Below are 20,857 nucleotides of genomic sequence, written 5' to 3' on the forward strand. Positions count from 1 at the left end.
AGGCTGAGTCCTTTCCCCTGGGTTTTCAGTGTCTGTGTGTGTGTGTGAGTCCCTTCAGTCATGTCTGCAACCCCATGGACCACCAGGCTCCTCTGTCCATGGGATTCTGCAGGCAAGAACACGAGTTGCTATGCCCTCCTCCAGGGGACCCTTCCCCACCCTGGGTTAGGCAGGTGGAGTCCTTACCTTCTCAGCGCACCAGGGCTTTCAAGGGGGTGGGTGTTTTCCTACGGGGCCACGACCCGCTGTCTCTGGAGGCAGGTCAGCACCCAAGTCTACCTGCCCCCTGTCCCACAGATTCAACCTTGTAGCTGGTGGTGTGGGGACGTGTGTGTGTGTACCTAGCTCAATTAAGTGATTTAAAGGGCTTAAAAGGGGAAATGAGCGACTAACACACACAAAATGGGAAATGCAACCATTTACAGGCCAGCCAACACAGTGGGCATTTGGGGTGTCCAGGGGGCTGTGCGGCATTGCGGGGTGACCCCCACCTCCAGGGTGCCCGTGGCAGGTCAAAAAGCCCTTTATTTGAGAAATAAGCACGAAGGCAAACCCCCGGTCAGGTGCGCCAGGCCTTCCCATCCTCAAGTGTGCCGCAAACGTCTGCGTCCAACCAGGCCGGCTGTGCGCCCTGCTCCCGGTGGAAAAACGAAGCCCCGGTTGCATGAGATTCACGTTTCCCCCAACACCTGCACGCGGACCACCGGGCACTCCTCCTGGCTCTGCTGCTCGGGGTCCCAGGCCATCTGCAGGGCGCAGGGGTGGGGGTGAGTGGGGGCGCGGGGCGCGGGGCGGCGCCATCTGCAGGGCGCAGGGGTGGGGGTGAGTGGGGGCGCTGGGCGGCACGTTCACCCCGGAAAGCCTCGGGTAGCGCAGGGGCCCCGACAGTGCACCCCCGCCTCGGGAACGGGCTCCCAGGCCCGCGCCTCTGGGGCGAGCTCCCCTGCCCATCACGTTTCTCGGCCACCGCCGCGGCCAGCGGGAAGTGCGCCCCCCTCCGCCCCCGACCCCCCGGCGGGGCGCGCGGCCCAGACCCCCAGCTCCCGCGCAGCGCGTACCATCCTCTCGTTCTGAAAGCTGTCGCCGACGGGGTCTTTCACGTGAGGGACACGCGGGAAGAGCTTCTGCATCAACGGCCACCTCGGAGGAGAAGAGCGACGCGGCGGGTGTGAAACCCGCGCGGCACGGCGGTGCCGCGGCGCCCCCCAGAGGGCCCCAGCGAGGCCTGCAGACACTCGGACTCCGCCCTCCGTTGGGAGGGGCTCTTCGTTCCCAAGCCCCCGCCCCACACCATCCGGAGACAAATCAGAGCCTCAGCAGGGCGGCGGCGGCTCAGTCAGCTCCCTCTCGGCACCTCCCCCGCGATCCTGTAAGGATGGAGGCCGCCCCATCCCACCACCATGGCGGCCGCCCCATCCCATCACCATGGCAACCTCCCCGCGCCCAGTGGCGTCTGCTGGGAGCGGGTGGACCCCCTCCTTTGGGGCTGCGGCCTATCCACTCCCAATCCTAGCCCCTGGCTGGGCGGTGTGTGTGTGTATGTGTGTCTGTCTGTCTGTCTGTCTGTCTATATATGGGGCCATGTGTGTCTGTGTTTCTGGGTATGTCTGTGTGTGTGTGTGCGCCTGTGTGTCTGTCCGGGTGTGTCTCTGTGTGCTTGTGTGTCTATGTGCGTGTCTCTGTGTGTCCGTGTGTGTCTCTGTTTATGTGTATCTGTGTGTGTCTGTGTCTCTATGTATGGGGTCGTGTGTGTCTCTGTGTGTGTGTGTTTCTGTGTCTGCGTCTCTGTGTATCTGTGTGTGTCCGTCTGTGTCCATGTGTGTGTGTCTATGTGTATATGTATGGGGTCGTGTGTGTGTCTGTGTGTGTGTGTCTGTGTGTTTCTGGGTATGTCTGTGTGTGTGTGTCTATGTGTGTTTGTGTATGCCTGTCCGTGTGTGTCTGTGTGACTGTGTGTGTCTGTCCATGTGTGTGTGTGTGTGCGCGTGTGAAACCAGAAGCTTCACGAGGCAGGAGCCGCACCGAGCCCCAGGGGTGGACGGAGGGCGGCGCACGGATGAGGCTGAGGGCGCAGGCGTTTGGAAGGCACCGCGAGGGCACGGTCAGGGGTGAACGGGCAGCACGCCGCCGCGTCCGCCTGCTGCCTGTCTGCTGGGCTCGGGAGGCCTCCCTGAGGCCAGTGCGGAGGTTGCTGGTGGCGGCGGGGTGGGGGCCCAGAGCGTCGCGGCGAGCTGTGAGGAGCACAGTGCAGGGGGCGTGTGGGGACCAGCCGCAGAGCCTGGCCGCAGACAGCGCGCCCCACGCGCACTGGGGGCCCGGGGAGGCAGGACACCCCCGCGCTCCCCGGATGGTGCACTGTGGACTTTGGGCTCCTTGGCTTCTGCAGGAGGCAGAGAACAGCCGGGGGGAACCAGGGTCCGGTTGATAAAAGACCGCTGGGGAGACTGGAAGCGGCGGCCGGAGACCACGGGGGCGCGCGTCCCGCGGCCAAGACGCAGGGCGCACGGGTCCGGGCGGGAGCGCGCGCCGCCGGGCCTACGGGTCGCGCTCCACAAAGTGTCAGCCGCTCAGGGGGGCTCCTCTGTCCGTGGGGATTCTCCAAACAGCGGATACTGGGGTGGGTTGCCCGTGCCCCGCTCCAGAAAAAAACCTCCGGAGCGCAAACCCGGGGGGACGGGCGCGCGGGGCTCACCTGCGACACAGGAAGACGAGCCCCACCAGGAGCAGCGCCCCGAGCGGGGCCAGCAGGTATACCAGCCAGATCGGGAAGGACGCGTCCTTGCGGCCGCAGTCTACGGAAGAAGGGGCGGGCCGGAAACGTCGGGCGGGGCCGGGCCGCGGCCTCCCTGCGGGGCGGGGGACACAGGGGCGCGCCCAAGAGCGCGAGGCACCCCGCGGACATGAGCCACCTGCGCCCACTGCCCGGGCCACGCGGGAATCCTTCCCGAGTCGCCAGAATACCAGTACCCACCCGCTGCCCCCGCCACTGACCACCAGATGGAGCCTGGCGCACAGAATGTGCCTGCCATGCGGGAGACCCGGGTTGGGTCCCTGGGTCGGGAAGATTCCCCTGGAGAAAGGAATGGCAACCCACTCCAGTGTTCTGGCCTGGAGAATCCCATGGACACAGGAGCCTGCGGGCTACGGCCCATGGGGTCACAGAGAGTCGAATACGACTGAGTGACTATCGCTTTCACAGCACACGCCATGGGATCCCGTGGGCTCGTCTGTTTCCCAGGGGAACCATCACCACCTCCTTCGCTTGCAGCGACCTGGGTGCGCCCCTGCGTCAGCCTTCGAATTTAATATGTGGTCATCACGGATTTTTCACATCCCTTTGGATTTTTTTTTAATGCATTAAAAAGTTTATCTTCTGAGAGTTTTGGCAATGGCCGTCTCCAGTGCACCTTGCGTATCTCCATGGAACAACTTGGGCGCAAAGTCTACCAAGGATGGAAGGGAGGCGGCCACCAGCCCAGGGATGGACGCCAGGAGGCCCCAGAAGCTGGAAGAGGCGGGAAAGAGCCTCCCCTGGAGCCTCTGGACGGAGCTCAGCCCTGGGACCCCCTGACCTCAGACGTCAGGTCTCCAGGGCTCGGGGAGGGTGGGTGTCTGTTGCTTAAGCCCTCATCTGTGGTCATTTGTTACAGCCGCCCCACTCCCCCTCCCGCCAGGACACTCAGGCCACGGCCTCAGCCTGGAGCCCCAGGTTTCCTGCTGGGTCACATCAGGAATGCTGTGTGGCCTGGGGCCAGAGAGGAGGTGGGGTTTTGGAGCAGAGCTCACAGACACCCAGCAGCTCTTACCTGGGGAGGGCCTTCTAACTGGGAAGGAAAACCCGTCCCCAGGGCGACTTTGGGTGGGAGACAAAGACCCCGATACCAGCCCATCCCCAAGGGGATTTTGGGTGGGAGATGACTCTTCGTGGGAGACAAAGGCCCCGATACCAGCCCATCCTCAGGGGGACTTTGGATGGGAGACAAAGACCCCATTACCAGCCCATCCCCAGGGGGACTCTGGGTGGGAGACAAAGGCCCGGATACCAGCCCACACCTCCCGTATGATGGGCTGGGCTGCGGTGCAGGGCTGAGTGGGATTGGGGACAGGGGTGCTTCCCCGGGACCATCTGCTGTCTCCCGCCCTCCACGATTCAGCCTTGGTCCCCGGAGCCCTCTCTGGGGCACCGGGTTGAGGCAGGTGGATGGTCCCCTCTACCTGGAGCAGGTGCATGAAGGGGCAGCGATGGTCAGAGTGTCTGGCAGGCTGCTGCCCACCAGGGATCCATGTCTCCATGACCCCCGCCCCCAATACACACCCACCCCTGGAGAGTCCCGAGGGGCGTCCCCCTCACCGAGGTGCTGCGGGGCGCTCCACTGGCCTGCCGGTCTCCTCTCGAAGAACAGGGAGTCCATGGCCTTGATCTTCACTGTGTAGGGTCCCGGATTCCTCAGCCCCAAAACCTTGAGCTCTGTCTGCAGTTGAAAATCAAGCAGACGGAAGGGAGAGACCCCTGCAGGTCTGGGGCTGCAGAACGGGGGCTTGGGAAGGGATGCAGCGGGGCCTCTCCAGATTCATGTGTGGGGGATCCTAACGCTCAGAGTCTCAGAAGACGCCTTTATTACGGAACAGGGTCTCTGCAGAGGTGATGGGGTGAAGGGTCTGAGATGAGGTCCTCCTGGATGGGGGTGGCCCTAAACTCCACAACAGGGTCCTCACAAGACACACAAGAAGGGAGACATGGGCACAGAGAAGAAGCCACGTGGAGACGGAGGCAGAGACGGGAGGGAGGCACACAGACAGACAAGGGAGATGGGTTCTGCACCGGTACTCATGACTGCCGGTGGGAACAGCCGCCTCTGCGGGTTAGATTCGGTCAGTTGGGCGTGAGGATGCTGTCACCAAGTCCCGAGGGATGTAGCCGCGAAGGAGGGTATGTAGGTGATAACGCCCAGTCTGTGCACTGGGGAGCTTCGTCTCAGAGGGTCTGGACACTGATGGAAAAAAGGAGCCTGTGCTTGGGACGGCGGATTGCGGGGGCCGCACGGGATGGATACCCACCTCCTCTTTGTAGGCAAGGTCCGTGCCCTGTAAGAGAACAGGAGGGCGTGGGAGTCTGATCCAGACCCAAGAAAGGCTCTCATTGGTCCGAGCGGTTTCACAGTCACAGAAAAGTCGGCACTAATCACTCACTGAACAGAAATCACAGATGTCATACGTATGAGACGCTCCAGGCAACAAGACTGGAGTGCGTTGCCAGGGGATCTTCCCGACCCAGGGATCGAAGCTGGGTCTCCTGTTCTGGCAGGCGGATTCTTTACCATCTGAGCCACCAGGGAAGCCCATGAAAATAATAAATAGAGGTAACTGCATATAACGTGTCAATGGATGAAAAAGTACCTGGGGGAAGGACAAATTAGGAGTTTGGGATTTATATACACACACTATGGCTGTGTGTGTGCATTTGGTCATGTCCAACTCTGTGACCCCATGGACTGTAGCCCACCAGGCTCCTCTGTCTGTGGGATTCTCCAGGCAAGGATACTGGAGTGGGTTGCCATTTCCTCCTCCAGGGGATCTTCACGACCCAGGGACTGAACCCAGGTCTCCTGCATTGCAGGCTGATTCGGTACCATCTGAGACAAACTCCTCCCCTACACAGGCGTTAATGTACATTTGCTTTTCTCTTTCTGACTTACTTTGCTCTGTATGAGCAGTTCTAGGTTTGCGCGCCTCATTAGAACTGACTCAAATGCATTCCTCTTTGTGACTGAGTAACAGTCCATCGTCTACATGTGGACCACATCTTCTTTATCCATTCCTCTGTCAATGGACATCTAGGTGGCTTCCATGTCCAGGCTATTGTAAAATAGGACCCTCCGGTTCTTGGTGGATAGGATTCCACTCTGTGGCCATATTTCAGTCATCCCATCCCTCAAGTGGTGTCGAACTTGGGGAACACTTTACACATAGGGTCTATGCATGCCTGGGTACCATCTTTGGTGGGGAGGAGGGATTTCATTTCTCACACGGAAATTGCAAGCTCTGTGACATACGACCAGGTGGTGCTAGTGGTAAAGAAGCTGCTTGCCAGTGCAGGGGATGTAAGACACTCGGGTTCGATCCCGGGTCAGAAAGATCCCCTACAGGAGGATGAGCAAACCCACTCCAGTGTTCTTGCCTGGAGCATCCCATGGACAGAGGAGCCTGGCAGGCTGCAGTCCGTGGGGGCGCAAAGTGTCGGATATGACTGCCGGGAGTTAGCCCAGACGCGTGCATGTGACATGCACTCAGAGGGTTTCTCCAGTGTCTGTTTCAGCCTCGTCTATCACATCATTTGTCTCCTGAACGACAGCTGAGCATGCATCCTCCACCCCAAACACGACAGAAAACTTCCCTGCACGTTCTGACTTCTTTTCCAAGGTCAGCGTTGTCCTTCAAACACCCAAACGCTTTTTTTGTTGTTGCTGTCTCAATTTTTTTTTTTTTTTTTTTGTGGACCATTCTTAAAGCCCTTATTGAATCTGTTTCAATATTGCTTCTCTCTTACGTTCTGTTTTTTTCTTTTTTTTTTTTTTTTTTGGCCTCAGGGCACGTGGGATCTTAGGTCCCCAACCAGGCATTGAACTCACACCCCCAGCACTGAAGGGGATGTCTTAACCGACAGACGGCCGGGGGAGTCCCAAACAACCAATCACTTCGGGTTTCACCGCAGTCACTTATCTTACGGTTCCTCTTTTCTTCAGATGCTTTGACTACCCCGAAAACTCCAGAGTCCTGGGCATCAGACCACAAGAGATGCTCACCTGGGAGGCGGCATGCTTACCTTCTGTATCTCAAGTTCATACTTGATGTCTTCAGTAAAGAGACTCCTTACTTCCCATTCCATGAATGAGTAGTTTTCGTTACACCACTTTTTTGTGATGTTCGGGGCAGCTAATATTTCTAGGGGAGGGAAAAAAACAACAACAATAACACTTCAATGAGTAAAGCACAGGAAAAGTAAACAAACAAAAATTGTTTCCCAAAGATACTTTTAAAACAGGCCTCCTAGGACTTCCTTCCCTGTGGACCCATCCAGTGGATACGAATCCATCTGCCAATGCAGAAGACAGGAGTTCAATCCCTGGTCCAGGAAGATCCCACATGCCCTGGAGCAGCTACGCCCATGGGCTACAATTGTTGAGACTGTGCTCTGGAGCCAGGGAGCCAGAACCAGCGAGCCCATGAGCGGCAAGGACTGAAATCCGAGCGCTCTAGAGCCTGTGGAAATCAACCCTGAATATTCATTGGTAGGACTGATGCTGAAGCTGAAACTCCAATCCTTGGGCCACCTGATGCCAAGAACTGACTCACTTGAAAAGACCCTGATGCTGGGAAAGATTGAGGGCAAGAGGAGAAGGGGACACCAGAGGATGAGATGGTTGGATGGCATCATGGACTCAATGGACATGAGTTTGGGTAAACTTCGAGAGTTGGTGATGGACAGGGAGGGCCGGCGTGCTGCAGCCCATGGGGTCGCAAAGAGCCGGACACGGCTGACCGAGTAACACACAGCCCCCAGCTTGAGGCATTTGGTTCCAAGGGTGGGGTACCCTGCCCCACTCTCCGCCACAAGATGCCAGGATCGCAAAGCCAAGGAACTTCGGGGGGGAGGGGGCACGTGAAGGAGGTTTTCACGTTTTCTCACCAATTTCTTCCAATCTATGGGTCATTTGGCGGCAGGGGATTTTGGAGCCACCGCTGGTACCATTCACCAGGAAACGGAACGGAGTTTGGCGTTCAGGTTGAAGGGAGAGGCTGTCAAAATGGCACTGGACGTTGACGCCCTGCTGGTTCTGCATGTACTTGGGACATGGCCACGTCTTCCTGGCCGGGCAGCAGGCGCGTGGGGCAGGGTCAGGGGGCGAACCTGAAGCCCCGCCCCTAAAGCCCCGTCCCAAAGCCCCGCCCCGAAGGCCCGCCCCCAAAGCCCCATCATGAAGCCCCGCCCCTGAAACCCCGTCCCAAAGCCCCGCCCCGCCCTGAAGCCCCGCCCCAACCCAAAGCCCTTGAAGCCCCGCCCCCAAGCCCTCGCCCCTGAAGTTTCGCCCCAAAGGCCCGCCCCTGAAGCCCCGCCCCGAAACCCTCGCCCCTGAAGCCCCGCCCCTGAAGGCCCGCCCCCTAAAGCCCCGTCCTGAAGCCCGCCCCTGGGTTTTTGGGGGGGTGGGCTTGGGGTCGGAGCCCGGCGGAGCGCGAGGTCACACCTACAAGGGGTGCTTCAGATAGAAATGGTATTGAACGTTCGCCGGGGCCTCCTCGCCCACCGCCCAGCTGCAGCTGAGCTGATCCACGTCGTGCACCCGGCAGGTCAGGTTGTCCGCGGCCGCCAGGGGGTTGCCTTGGGGTTCGCAAAGAAGAGGGAGGGGTGGGGAAAGTGAGCTCCTCGATACAGGGTCCGGCTCTGTAGACCACCTGCCCTCCCTTCCGGGAAAAACCGTCATGCAAAAGGATATGAGAAAGAATACACGTATATACCACGGAGTCACTGAGCTGTCAGCGGACATTAACTTGGACGGCAAGGAGAGAGAACCAGTCAATCCTCAAGGACTCAGTGGACACGAATTTGAACATCAGTTCAGTGCAGTTCAGTCACTCAGTCGCGTCTGACTCTTTGCGACCCCATGGACTGCAGCACGCCAGGCCTCCCTGTCCATCACCAGCTCCCTGTCCATCATAAACTCATGTCCATCGAGTCGGTGATGCCATCCAACCATCTCATCCTCTGTCGTTCCCTACTCCTCCCGCCTTCAGTCGTTCCCAGCATCAGGGTCGTTTCAAATGAGTCAGTTCTTTGCATCAAGTGGTCAAAGTATTGGAGCTTCAGCTTCATCAGTCCTTCCAGTGAACACTGGGGACTGATTTCCTTTAGGATGGACTGGTTGGATCTCCTTGCTGTGCAAGGGACTCTCAAGAAATGGCCTTTTTCCCACAAAGCTACGTCACTGCAGACCCATCCATCCAAGTTAAAAGTCATTACCTCGGTATTCAGAATGCTAACGGGTGATCAAAAGCAAACGGAACCCCAAGAGAGCATCTACCCCTCACCTTGCTTTGGATACTGAATCCAAGCAGAAAACGGTTGACCTTTTATCACCTTCACAGTATAGTTTTTCACTTCGCATGACAAGTCGCCAAGACTGCAATAGGGCTTCTCTATTGCCTGAGAGAGATGAAGCCATTTATTCACAATAAAATCAAGTCACCTGGACATCCAACCAGTCCATCCTAAAGGAAATCAACCCCGAACTTTCACTGGGAGGACTGAGGCTGAAGATGAAACTCCAATACTTTGGCCACCTGATGTGAAGAACTGACTCATTGGCAAAGACCCCGATGCCGGGAAAGGTTGAGGGCAGGAGGAGAAGGGGACGACAGAGGATGAGATGGTTGGATGGCATCACTGCCTCGATGGACATGAGTTTGAGCAAGCCCCAGGAGTTGGTGATGGGCAGGGAAGCCTGGCGTGATGCAGTCCATGGGGCTGCAAAGACTCAGACACGACTGAGCGACTGAACAACAACACCACTTTCAACTGGGCTTGTCTGTCCAGCTGCAATATCTCAGCTCCTTTTCACAGCAATCCTGTCCAGTAGGTACCACTGTGGATGTCTTGAGCCGTGGTGCCCATAAATGACCCCTGGACCCAAGGGTGGGACCCATGTCTCTGTGAGGCTAAGTACAGGGAAGACGGCTTACCTTTCTTAAAATTTTCGAATTGACGTAACACCCAATTTCAGAAACATTTCCGTGCTGGTCCCAGACCAATCTTTTTCTTTCTGGATCTATCCTTAAGTTCTTAATCGGTGGGTCTGGATCAGAGATGGCTACAGAGTGGGAGAGACACACAAGGCATAAAGTGCGTGTGGGGAGTCAGCCTTTGGGAAGCTGAGTTCTAGGCGGAGACGTGATTGCCAGGAGCAACCACGAATTTGTACAAATTCAAAATCAGGAATTTGTAGCATCTTAGTGATCCCAGCTTCTCACCAATGATGTGGGGGGAAACATCAGGAAAGCAGGTCACCTCTCCCATCCTTGTGGTTAGGAAATGTACCTTTGTCAGGCACACGTGTTGAAGAAAGCTGTGTTCATATGGCTGATCCACTTTGCTCTACAGCTGGAAGCAACACCGCACGCGTGCGTGCTAAGTCGCTTCAGTCGTGTCCGGCTCTTAGCGACCCCGTGGACTGCAGCCTGCCAGGCTCCTCTGTCCATGGGATTCTCCAGGCCAGAGTACTAGAGTGGGCTGCCATACCCTCCTCCAGGGCCCTTCCCCAGGGATGGGACCCACGTCTCTTACATCTCCAGCTTTGACGGGTTTACAGGATGGGTTTACAGGATGGGTTTACAGGATGGGTTTATGGGATGGGTTTACAGGATGGGTTTACAGGATGGGTTTACGGGAAGGGTTTACAGGATGGGTTTACGGGATGGCCAAGAGAAGCGGGAATATGTTGTCTCTGAACAGAAGTATCAGGGCTTAGAAACTGTCCCGTTGGGACCTCCCTGGTGGCCCAGTGGTTAAGAATCCACCTTCCAGTACAGCAGACGTGAGTTCTATCCCTGGTCACGGAACTAAGATCTCACATGCTTCGGGGCAACGGAGCCCGCACACCACAACTATAGAGAAACCCGAGTGCCACAACCAAGACCCAAATAAATGTTAAAGAAAAAAGTTGCGCCATAAATGGCAGACGATGAAAGTAATAGAGAAGTCTGTTAAAACAGCCGTTCAGGGCAGTCAGTTCGGTTCAGTCACTCAGTCGTGTCCGAATCTTTGTGACCCCATAGACTGTAGCCCGCCAGGCTCCTCTCTCTGTCCATGGGATACTCCAGGCAAGGATACTGGAGCGGGTTGCCGTTCCCTTTTCCAGGAAATCTTACTGACCCAGGGATTGAACCCAGGTCTTCTGTATTGCAGGCAGATTCTTTACTGTCTGAGCCACCAAGGAAGCCCAAAATAAATAATAATAATATAAGTAAACTAGAGACCCTCTAGTCAAAGCTATGGTTTTTCCAGTGGTCATGTATGGATGTGAGAGTTGGGCTATGAAGAAAGCTGAGCGCTGAAGAATTGATGCTTTTGAACTGTGGTGTTGGAGAAGACTCTTGAGAGTCCCTTGGACTGCAAGGAGATCCAACCAGTCCATCCTAAAGGAGATCAGTCCCAAATATTCATTGGAAGGACTGAAGCTGAAGCTCAGGCTCCAGTCCTTTGGCCACTTGATGCGAAGAGCTGACTCACTGGAAAAAGACCCTGATTCTGGGAAAGACTGAAGGTGGGAGGAGAAGGGGACGACAGAGGAGGAGATGGTTGGATGGCATCACCAACTTAATGATCATGAGATTGAGCAAGCTCCGGGAATTGGTGATGGACAGGGAAGCCTGGTGTGCTGCAGTCCATGCGGTTGCAAAGAGTCAGACACGACTGAGCAACTGAACTGAACTTAAACTAGAGACCAATATCACATAGATACAAAATTCCTTTACACAATGTGAGTACATAAAATAGGGCAACATATAAAGCTGGTAATACCTCTTGATCCCAGACACTTACTCTAAGAAGGCAAGGTTATTTTAACCATCACTATGATTCACCCTTTTAAACAGAAAACTGATGATCTCCTCAACAGAAGCAGGAAATATTTTGCCCCTTGTTTCATTTACTGTTTTCTCTTCTGGGCATACCACATGGCATGCGGGATGTTCGGACCCAGAGCAGGGATCAAACCCGTGTCTCCTACACTGAAAACACGGAGTCTTAACCAGTGGACCCCCAGGGAAGTCACAGCATTTGTTTTTCCTTTCTGAATATTTTGACAGCATTTTAACACCCCTGGAGATTAACAGCTCTCAGCAAACTAGAAATAGAAGAACACGTCCTTCCCCTGATAAAGCTATGAAAAATCCATGCGCTAATTAAGACTCAGTGGTGAAAGACTAACCACTTCTCCATATGCCTTGGTGCTTCCTTCTCTTCCACTGTCTCCTGTACCCACAAGCCCCTCCGATGCAGTTCCACCAAGGTTGTATTTTTAGGAGGGCTTGAAGGGTGGGTCATGTTACAATGTTGCAGCTTGCAGCCCGCTTCCTTCACTGTGTCTCCTAGAGAGGAGGTCACTTCCTGCCTGTGGTCAGTGACCCCTCCTTACAAAGGGCCTGATGTGATCCCAGAGTGGGCAGCAGCCTGGGCCCCAGGACAGTGGGGGCAGACAAGAGGCAGGACGTGGGGGGCGGGGTAGCATCCTGAGATGTGAAGGAAGCCCCCTCCCCTTCTAGAGCTCCCGCATCTCCCAGCCCCTCTGGTCACCAGCTGTGGTCATGGGACTGATATCGACACGCAGAGACGGACGGAAGCAACCTGTGGTCCTTGCAGTTGCAGCCCCTGAAAACCGCCCTGGGAGGCCTCTACACACTGCTCCGAGGAGATGATGGAGCCAGCTGGCGTGGAATGAACGCTGGTCTCTCTCCAGCCTCCCCAACAAACCATCAGAGGACCGGAGAATTGGACCTTCTCTGGAAACAAGGTTCTTTGCAGACGTGATGGAGTGAAGGGTCTGAATTAAGGTCCTCCTGGATGGGGGTGGCCCTAAACCCAAGGACAGGGTCCTTGTAAGAGACAGAAAAGCAGAGACACGGATACAGAGGAGAAGCCACATGGAGGCAGAGACGGGAGGGAGGTGGCCATCAGCCCAGGGATGGACGCCTGGAGCCCCCAGAAGCTGGAAGAGGCGGGAAGGACCCTCCCCTGGAGACTCTGCAGGGAGCTCAGCCCTGGGACACCTTGACCTCAGATGTCTGGTCTCCAGGGCTATGATAAATAAATCTGTCACTTAATCCCCGAGACTATGGTATTTTATTAACTCAATGCAAAGCTGCGTAAGCCAGTAGGCCCCAGGGAGACATATGCCCCCAACACACATATACATGTACACACAAAGGCACATGGACACATATGCACATATGCACACACACATACAATACACAGATGCACACGGATACACCTATACACATACATGCATGCAGGCACACACACACACACGCGAACACCTTAACACATGCACACACAGCCATACACACAATACCCATAGAGACACACACACACACAACACACACATGCATGTATGGGGGTGAGTGTATATGTACATACACACATACACACACGCAGATACACACACAGAGACTCACATAAACACATGCACTCATCCATACATACATGCATGCACACACACGAACACCTTAACACACACACACAGACCCATACATGCATGTACCCATAGAGACACATACACTCAAAACATGCACATACATGTATGGGGGTGAGTGTATATGTATATACACACACGCGCATGCATGTCCACACATGTATGCACACAATACACACATGCGTGTATGGGGGTAGGTGAACATGCATATACACACATATACACACATCCATATACACAGGCATGTACACATACACACATGTATACACATGACATACACATGCACGCGTGGGGTGGGTGTATATGTATACACACACATATACTCAGATACAGACACACGTATACACACATACACACATATATGTGCAAACACACAGAGACACACATACACACATATGCACAGCCACACGCACACCTCCGTTCCACCACCCTTTGCGGAAGGAACAAACCTCTCTCAGTTACGCAACATTGTGGCTGTCACCGCAGGCAGGTCACCCTGTCTGACGCAATCACAGAGCGTCTGTGGTGAGCAGCTGGCCCGGCTCCGTGCCCTTCTGTCGCCCAAAGCCTGGTCCCCATCTGCATGCAGGGGGAGTCGGACAGGAACCCGAGGAGTACATCGCCCCCTTGGCCCCTGTGTGGGGTCCGCTGGTCAGCCAGAGAAGTCCGCATGGGCGGGGCTTCCAGTGCAGACCCTCACCAGGGCACACGCCTGCCTGGTGGGCTCCATGTGTCCTTGAATTCCACCAGCATCCCCGGGTTTGCAGCTGGAGCTGGGTGCGCTTACTGCGGGGTGACGAAGCAACGTACGATTTCTGTACCTGGGGAAGCTGAGGGTGGGGGCGTCCCCCAGGGGAACCTCTCCTGCAGCATCTGGCTAACCCCCCTAATCCCCACTCTGAATGTTCTCTTCAGCCACAACCGCCACCCAAAATCAGCCAGACTGTCAGAGATGGGCACGCAGCGTGACAATCTCCGTCACCCATTCTCACGTCTTGATCAGCTGTTACCCCCGAGGAGTCTTATGATGGTTTCGTAAATTGCTCACTATCCACCATCAGTGGATCCTGGGAACTGACCCTGGTCTGCCCCCTACCTCCCTTAAATCTCCAGGAGGAACATCAGAAGAACAGGATGGAGTTACCCCCAAAGCATCATTTTTTTTTTATCATTTTCTTTTTTCATGTGGACCAGTTTTCAAGTCTTTATTGAATTTGTTACAATATTGTGTCCGTTTTACTTTTCGGATTTTTGGCCACAAAGGCCAAAAATCTTACCTCCCCGACCAGGGATGGAACCCGCGTCCTCTGCATCAGAAGGCAAAGCCTTAACCACTGGATGGCCAGGGAAGTCCCAAACTCTGTCCTTTAACCCACGCCCTAGAGCCTGTGATCCACAAGAAGAGAAGCCACGGCAATGAGAAGCCTGCACACGGCAACTAGAGAGAAGGCCCCCCACTCACCGAAATTAGAGAAAAGCCTGCATGCTGAAACAAAGACCCCAAACAGCCAATATGTATACATAATATTATATTTAAAAAAGAGCGCGTGTCAAGACTCTATTTCCAAACAACTCCCGTTCTGGGGTTCTGTTGGTTACGACTTGAGCCCATGGACTTGCTGAGGACAGGGTTCAGCCCGTCACCCTCATTTTCCCATGGAGATCTCCCGACCCAGGAAGAGGATGACAGGAAATCAAAGATAAGAGACGGATCCCGGCGCCCCAGCTACACCAGCAGCTCTGGCCGTAGCCTCGTGACCGTATCAGTATGAACATCTTGGCTCTGAGGTCCGAGTCTTGCAAGATGTACCCGCCAAGGCGGCTGAGAAGAGGGCTACAACGGGAAGCGGCTGATTATCTCGTACGGCGGCCCAGTGGCGCGGCCGTGACCCCAGCGACGGCCGTTTAACTGAAAAGCAGCACAGCCCCAGGGACCCCGGCACACCGCACGGGGCCGTTTTCCCTCCGGCTTTTCCTACCGTGGTCCGTGGTCATCGAGCAGCAGATGAGTGTCAGGAGCACGGCCAGCCAGGGGAGGGCCATGGGCCAGGCAGTTCCCACAGGACGGCGGTTGTCAGCTGCAGGAGAAGATACAGTGACCAGTGGGGTGGCTGCGGGGACAGCTGGGGGAGGGGGCAGGAGGGGACTGAACCCCCCGGGGGTGTCCTGGTGGAAGGGCAAGGAGCCGCTTCGGGAGGGGAGCCTCCCATGTGTGTGCATGTGTGCACATGGGTGTGTATGCATGTGCGTGTACGTGTGTACCTGTGTGTATCTGTGTATACCACATGCCTGTGTGTGCACGTGCATCCATGTGTTTATGTGCTCACTGTGCCTATATGTGCGTGTGTATGTCTGTGTACATGTGTGTATATGTCTGTGTGCGCACATGTGTGTATGTGTCTTGTATATGCATCTGTGAAAACTACACGTCTCTTTATATGTATATCCAGACATGTGACCACACATTACCTGTGTCTATGTGTGTGTGTGGCATGGATGGATATCTGTGTATATGTCTGTGCATGTGTATGGATGTGTGTACCCATTACTTGTGTTTATGTGGCTCTGCATGCATATATGTGCATGGGTGTATCTCTGTGAATATGTCTGTGTGCACACGTGTATGCATGTATGTGTTTATGTCTGTGCACTGAGTGTGCATATATGTGCACGTGTGTATCTGTGTATATTTCTGTGTGCAAGTGTGTATATGTGTGAGTGCACATGTGTACATGTGTCACATACATGCACCTGTGTGCTCCGCATGTCTGTGTGTGTGCATGTGTTCATGTGTCTGTGCAGAGTGTGTATATATATATGTCACATGTGTGTATCTGTCTATACGCACGTGTGTATGTGCATGCCTGTGTGCATGTGTGCATGCATGCGTTCACGTGTTTGTGCACTGAGCGTGCGTACATGTGCCCGTGTGTGTCTGTGCATATCTGTGTGCATGTGTGCGTCTGCATGAGTGCACGTGTGTGCATGTCTTATACGTGCATCTGTGTGCACTGTACGTGTGTGCCTGTGTACGCATGTGTACACACACTACTTGTGTTTATGTGTCTGGTGCCTGTGTGCATCTGTGTATGTGTCTTGTGTGTGCATCTGTGCAAACTGCATGTCTCTGTATATGCACACATGTGAGCACACATCACCTGTGTTTATGTGCGTGCATGGCGTGTGTGTATCTGTGTGTATCTGTCTGCGTCTGTGTGCACACTGTGTGTGCCTGTGTACATGCAGGTGTGCATGTGTGCATAAACATTCTCTGTGGGCCTTGCATGCACACACATGTATCTGTGTGAGCATCTTATTCATGTGTCGGTGCATCTGTGTGCACACATGTGTTTGCATGTCTGTGTGCATGTCTGCATACATGTCCACATGTGTGCACCTGTATGTCTGCGTGCCTGCGTGTGTATCAGCCTGTCTCTACGGCGCTCCCGCCCTGGGTTATCACTCGCCCTTGGCACCACCCCATACAGGAGCCCAGAAAGCACCTTCCAGGCAGCGCCGGGAAATGCTGGACTCACAAACAGTGGAAGGAAGTGCAGTTAAACGCATGAAATCACATTGACTCAGTTTCCTGCTCAGAATGAGTTACGGTAACGCAATCCATGCTGTCTCACCACCCCCACCAGAATTCTGCCCCGGAGTCCCCAGGAAGCACCCCCCACTTCAGCAGGCTGGCTCTCCTGAACCTTCCCCGGGGGCTCTGCATTCCGCACCTCCCAGGTCCCAGCCGTGGGGTCTCCTGGTGGAGCCCACCCACCCCTCCCCTCCCCACCTGCTTATGTCATTCACGCAACCGCCATCGGTCCCTGTAGGCCAGTGGGCGGCGGCCACACAGATGGAGCCTCGGATGCTCCCCTGCCTGGGGGCCGCCCCTCCCCAGGGCCTCAGAGCCTCAGACGCTCCCCTGCCTGGGGTCCGCCACTCCCCAGGGCCTCAGGATTGCTCCCCCAATGTGCCCCCCTCCCAGGGCACCTCACCTTGAGAATCTAGCCTGGGAACTGATGAGGAGGGGTGAGGACTCTCCCCCACATCCTTCAGGGCCTTCTCAGCTTCTCCATCACGACACCCAGCCCAGACTCCAGCCATCCAGGACCTTGCCTGCTCCCCCAGCCTGGTCCGAGACTCCCATGAGACTCCCTAGGACTGATCTGTGCCCCCCCACAAAGTGCCAGCTTTCACACACATTCGATCCCAGAGTCTGACTCTTGTGGTTCTCCCTGAACTCAGGGTGAAGCCGGGAGAGACTCCTTCTCAGGACAGGTCAACAGGGAAGACCCAAGACTCGGTATCACAGGGAGGTATACAGGGACGGACGCTTGGCAATCCAGTTAAAGAACAAGGATCAGGGTGTGGAGAGTGAGGCATGAGGCACCAAGTTTGAGAGGAGGCTGCCTATAAGCCCAGCGTCACAATCCACGCCCTGCCCACGAGAGTTCTGGCTTCCCGGGTGGCTCAGTGACAGAGAGTCCGCCTGCCCGTGTAGGAGAGGCAGGCTCAATCCTGGGTAGGGAAGAGTCCCCTGGAGGACAAAACGGCAACCCACTCCAGTCTTCTTGCCTGGGAGAATCCCCATGGACAGAGGAGCCTGGGGGGCTACCGTCCATGGGACCGCAAAGAGTGGGACACGACTGAGCGACGAGTGGTTCAGGTAGCAAGCTCACGGGGAGAAAAAAAAATTCCAAACACTGAACAAGTATCAGATGAGGGGGCTTCCCTGGTGGCTCAGCTGGTAAAGAATCCGCCTGCAACGCGGGAGACCTGGGTTTTGATCCCTGGGTCAGGAAGATCTGCTGGAGAAGGGAACGGCTATCCAGTCCAGTATTCTTGGGCTTGCCTGATGGCTCAGCTGGTAAAGAATCCGCCTGCAATGCGGGAGACCTGGGTTCCATCCCTGGGTCAGGAAGATGCCCTGGAGAAGGGAACGGCAACCCACTCCAGTATTCCGGCCTGGAGAATCCCATGGGCTGTATGGTCCACAAAGAGTCGGACACGACTGGGCAACTCTCACTCATCACGATCCGACGAGGAGGGCGTGGGGCTCGTCTTCATCCATGCAGACAGGCCTCGGGGATGTCCCTGGAAGGACGGCGGTGGGCTCCTGGCTTCTGCTCAGGTAAGCCGAGCTCCCTGCTCCCCCCTCCCCACCCTGCTGCAGCATATACCGGGCTCCAGTCCCGTGACATCTGTATCCACCCACAGGCTTCCACCCTTACTTGGAGGCGCTCACATCTTTAAAGACCCAAACAGCATGAACGTGGTCATCGTATGCTGGTGACCCCAAAGAACGAAGGGACGGGGCCTGTCTGGACAGACCTGGGCCCCCAGAGGCTGGGGGCTGGGGTCCGCAGAATTGGAAGGGGGAGACGGTGGAGCTCTCAACATTAGCAGCCCACCTTGCTTGGGTTGGAGGTGGCAGGAATTTGAGCCAGAAAGCGTTGGTGGGCACTGTGATTACCGGGCACCTCTCGTCCTGGGAAGGCCACTCTGACCAGCTCATTCGTTCAACCGTAAGACCCAGCACGAAACACAGAACCGGTGAAAATACACCACACATCCAGGCTCGTACAAGGCTGAAACCAGCGTCCTGTCCTGCGCTCAGTCATGTCCGACTCTCTGCGACCCCCTGGACTGTAGCCCCACCAGGCTCCTCCGTCCATGGGATTTTCCAGGCCAGGATACTGGAGTGGGTTGCCACTTCCTCCAGCAGGGGATGGTGCCCACATCTCCTGCCTTGGCAGGTGGGTTCTTTCCCACTGAAGCCACTTGTGACTCCGTACATATGAAACGGCTCTCTGAAATGTGTATGTGTTAGTCGCTCAGTCGTGTCTGACTCCTTGCGACCCCGTGAACTGTAGCCCACCGGTCTCCTCCGTCCATGGGATTCTCCAGGCAAGGATACTGGAGTGGGTTGCCATGCGCCCCTCCAGGGGATCTTCCCTGACCCAGGGATCGAACCTGCATCACTTGGGTTGGTTAGTTAGACCCTCTATCATTGTTTCTCAGGCATAAAGCCTTTGGATCCAGCCTGCTATGGACCTCAGACGACATATCTCAGCGCTCACAAGATGCGTTCCGAATCCCAGTGTCCCCCAGGAGGTGCTGCTCAGGACTGAGTCTCCAGGGGCAGCTGTCTGCCTTCCCCACCTCCTGGGTGAGGAGTGTGTGTGGGGGTCTTACCTGGGATGCAGAGCAGAGTCTGACGTCAGTGGGAGACAGGCAGCAGCTCCTTCGTGCCTGTCCTGCTGGCATGGGGGTGGACCCTGGGCTTGATTTCCCGGCCGTGTGCTGTGGTCTGCTTCCTGAAGGAGAAACAAAACTTCTATGGGTGTGGGTGTGTATTTTCTCCCCCATTCAGTGTTTTTTTATAGTCTCCGGGTGGGGCAGGGGGCGGCTCCACCTCATCAGGAAAAAAAAATAAGAATCATCAACCCCATGAGGGTGTGACCCAGTCTGGCATCTGGCCCCTCCTCCCCTGCCCTTGAGTCAGAATTAGAATCTGGGGGTCAGGACCCTGGCAACAGCCCTGGGTTTTTCCTGGAAGAAACACTTTCTCTTTCAAAGTATTTCTTTTCCTGTTCTCACTTCTCGTTTGCAGCTTCTGCTTTGTCAGGACCCCAGTGGCTGCCCACCGCTCCACCTCAGTCTTGGGCAATTTCCTGGAGCCGGCCAGAACGAATGTCTGGGGGGCCCTGGTCGCCTGGATGCCACCCCTCTTTGTCAAGGTCCCTGTGGGAGTGACTGCTCGTGCCCGCGGGGACAAGGAGGTGCCCCCGGGTCCCCCCACGCGCTGAATGCCTGAGTCTCGGTCCCCCACGTCTACCTTTCAGCCGAGAACACCCACCAAGATGCTCCCAGGCGCCGTCTCTGACTTCCCCGTGCCCGGGGCCTCCTCCATGGCCCCGCTCAACACGGGTCACTCGCCTGTGTGTCTGTCACAGCTTCTGGGTTCCAGCCCCACTCGCTTGTCCCCTCCTCATGATGGACCCCGGACGACACATCTCAGCGGCCAGGAGATGCGTGCCAAATCCCGGAGTCCCCCAGGAGGTGCTGCTCAGGACTGCGTCTCCAGGGGCAGCCGTCTGCCTTCCCCACCTCTTGGGTGGGGCTGTGTGTGGGGGTCTTACCCGGGGTGCAGAGCAGAGTCTGACGGGCCTCCACCCCATCAGACGGGGTCTGGCGTCGTGGGCCGGGTCCTCCCGTCTGCCTCCCTGTCTCCTTTCCTCCCACCTAAGCCTTGCACGTCCACCTGGAATCTCAGAGCCTGACCTCCTGTGGAAGCGGGGCTCTCTCGCAGGGCTAAGGATGAGGGTAACACAGAGTCCAGCTCGGACAGGGCAGTCCCCACGTCCCATGGGGCCGCCGTCCTGAGCAGACGGCTGCTCGTACATGGGCCTATAGATAGGACACGGCCGCTTGTAGATAGAGGCAGAGATGGGAGCGGGGCGGCCCCCCGCCCAGGGACAGATGCTTGGAGCCCCCAGGAGCTGGAAGAGGCAGGGAGGACCCTCCCCAGGAGACTTTTTGGAGGGATCTCAGTCCTGGGACCCCTTGAACCGTCCTGGGACCCGAGGACCTCAGACATGTGATCCCCAGGACTG

General features: G+C 56.1%; 1 protein-coding gene and 2 long non-coding RNA genes across 4 annotated transcripts; 2 read left to right on the forward strand and 1 right to left on the reverse strand.

Moving 5' to 3' along the window:
- Positions 1 to 403: 403 nt before the first annotated feature.
- Positions 404 to 19,476, reverse strand: IL3RA (interleukin 3 receptor subunit alpha). 2 transcript variants are annotated; one of them, XM_070785277.1, is made up of 12 exons: positions 19,437 to 19,476; positions 15,221 to 15,319; positions 9,736 to 9,863; positions 9,085 to 9,199; positions 8,248 to 8,377; positions 7,688 to 7,866; positions 6,824 to 6,942; positions 5,059 to 5,085; positions 4,352 to 4,472; positions 2,693 to 2,792; positions 1,059 to 1,140; positions 404 to 746 (listed from the first exon to the last, which is right to left on the reverse strand). In XM_070785277.1, the coding sequence occupies exons 2-12, from the start codon at positions 15,282 to 15,284 to the stop codon at positions 672 to 674; spliced, it is 1,140 nt and encodes a 379-aa protein (XP_070641378.1). In that variant the 5' UTR covers positions 15,285 to 15,319; positions 19,437 to 19,476; the 3' UTR covers positions 404 to 671. The 2 variants fall into 2 exon arrangements, with proteins under 2 accessions (XP_070641378.1, XP_070641379.1); XM_070785278.1 differs by lacking the exons at positions 404 to 746; positions 1,059 to 1,140; positions 2,693 to 2,792 and adding an exon at positions 2,799 to 3,505.
- On the forward strand, positions 4,466 to 6,885 carry LOC139181684 (uncharacterized). Its single transcript, XR_011565461.1, has 2 exons — positions 4,466 to 6,420; positions 6,744 to 6,885. It is a non-coding gene; the product is annotated as an uncharacterized lncRNA (long non-coding RNA).
- Positions 15,316 to 19,983, forward strand: LOC139181683 (uncharacterized). Its single transcript, XR_011565460.1, has 3 exons — positions 15,316 to 18,372; positions 18,459 to 19,410; positions 19,855 to 19,983. It is a non-coding gene; the product is annotated as an uncharacterized lncRNA (long non-coding RNA).
- Positions 19,984 to 20,857: the final 874 nt, after the last annotated feature.

Source organism: Bos indicus, chromosome X (assembly GCF_029378745.1).
Source record: "Bos indicus isolate NIAB-ARS_2022 breed Sahiwal x Tharparkar chromosome X, NIAB-ARS_B.indTharparkar_mat_pri_1.0, whole genome shotgun sequence".
In the NCBI taxonomy this organism is placed as follows: domain Eukaryota; kingdom Metazoa; phylum Chordata; class Mammalia; order Artiodactyla; family Bovidae; genus Bos; species Bos indicus.

Excerpts from the sequence above, each read along its gene's own strand:
- IL3RA (XM_070785277.1), bottom strand. The coding sequence starts at position 15,284 with ATGGCCCTCCCCTGGCTGGCCGTGCTCCTGACACTCATCTGCTGCTCG. Across the intron at positions 7,867-8,247 it reads TTCTATCTGAAGCACCCCTT|GAAGACGTGGCCATGTCCCA; the intron begins GTAGGTGTGACC and ends CTGCCCGGCCAG. Across the intron at positions 4,473-5,058 it reads ACCTTGCCTACAAAGAGGAG|ACAGAGCTCAAGGTTTTGGG; the intron begins GTGGGTATCCAT and ends TTTCAACTGCAG.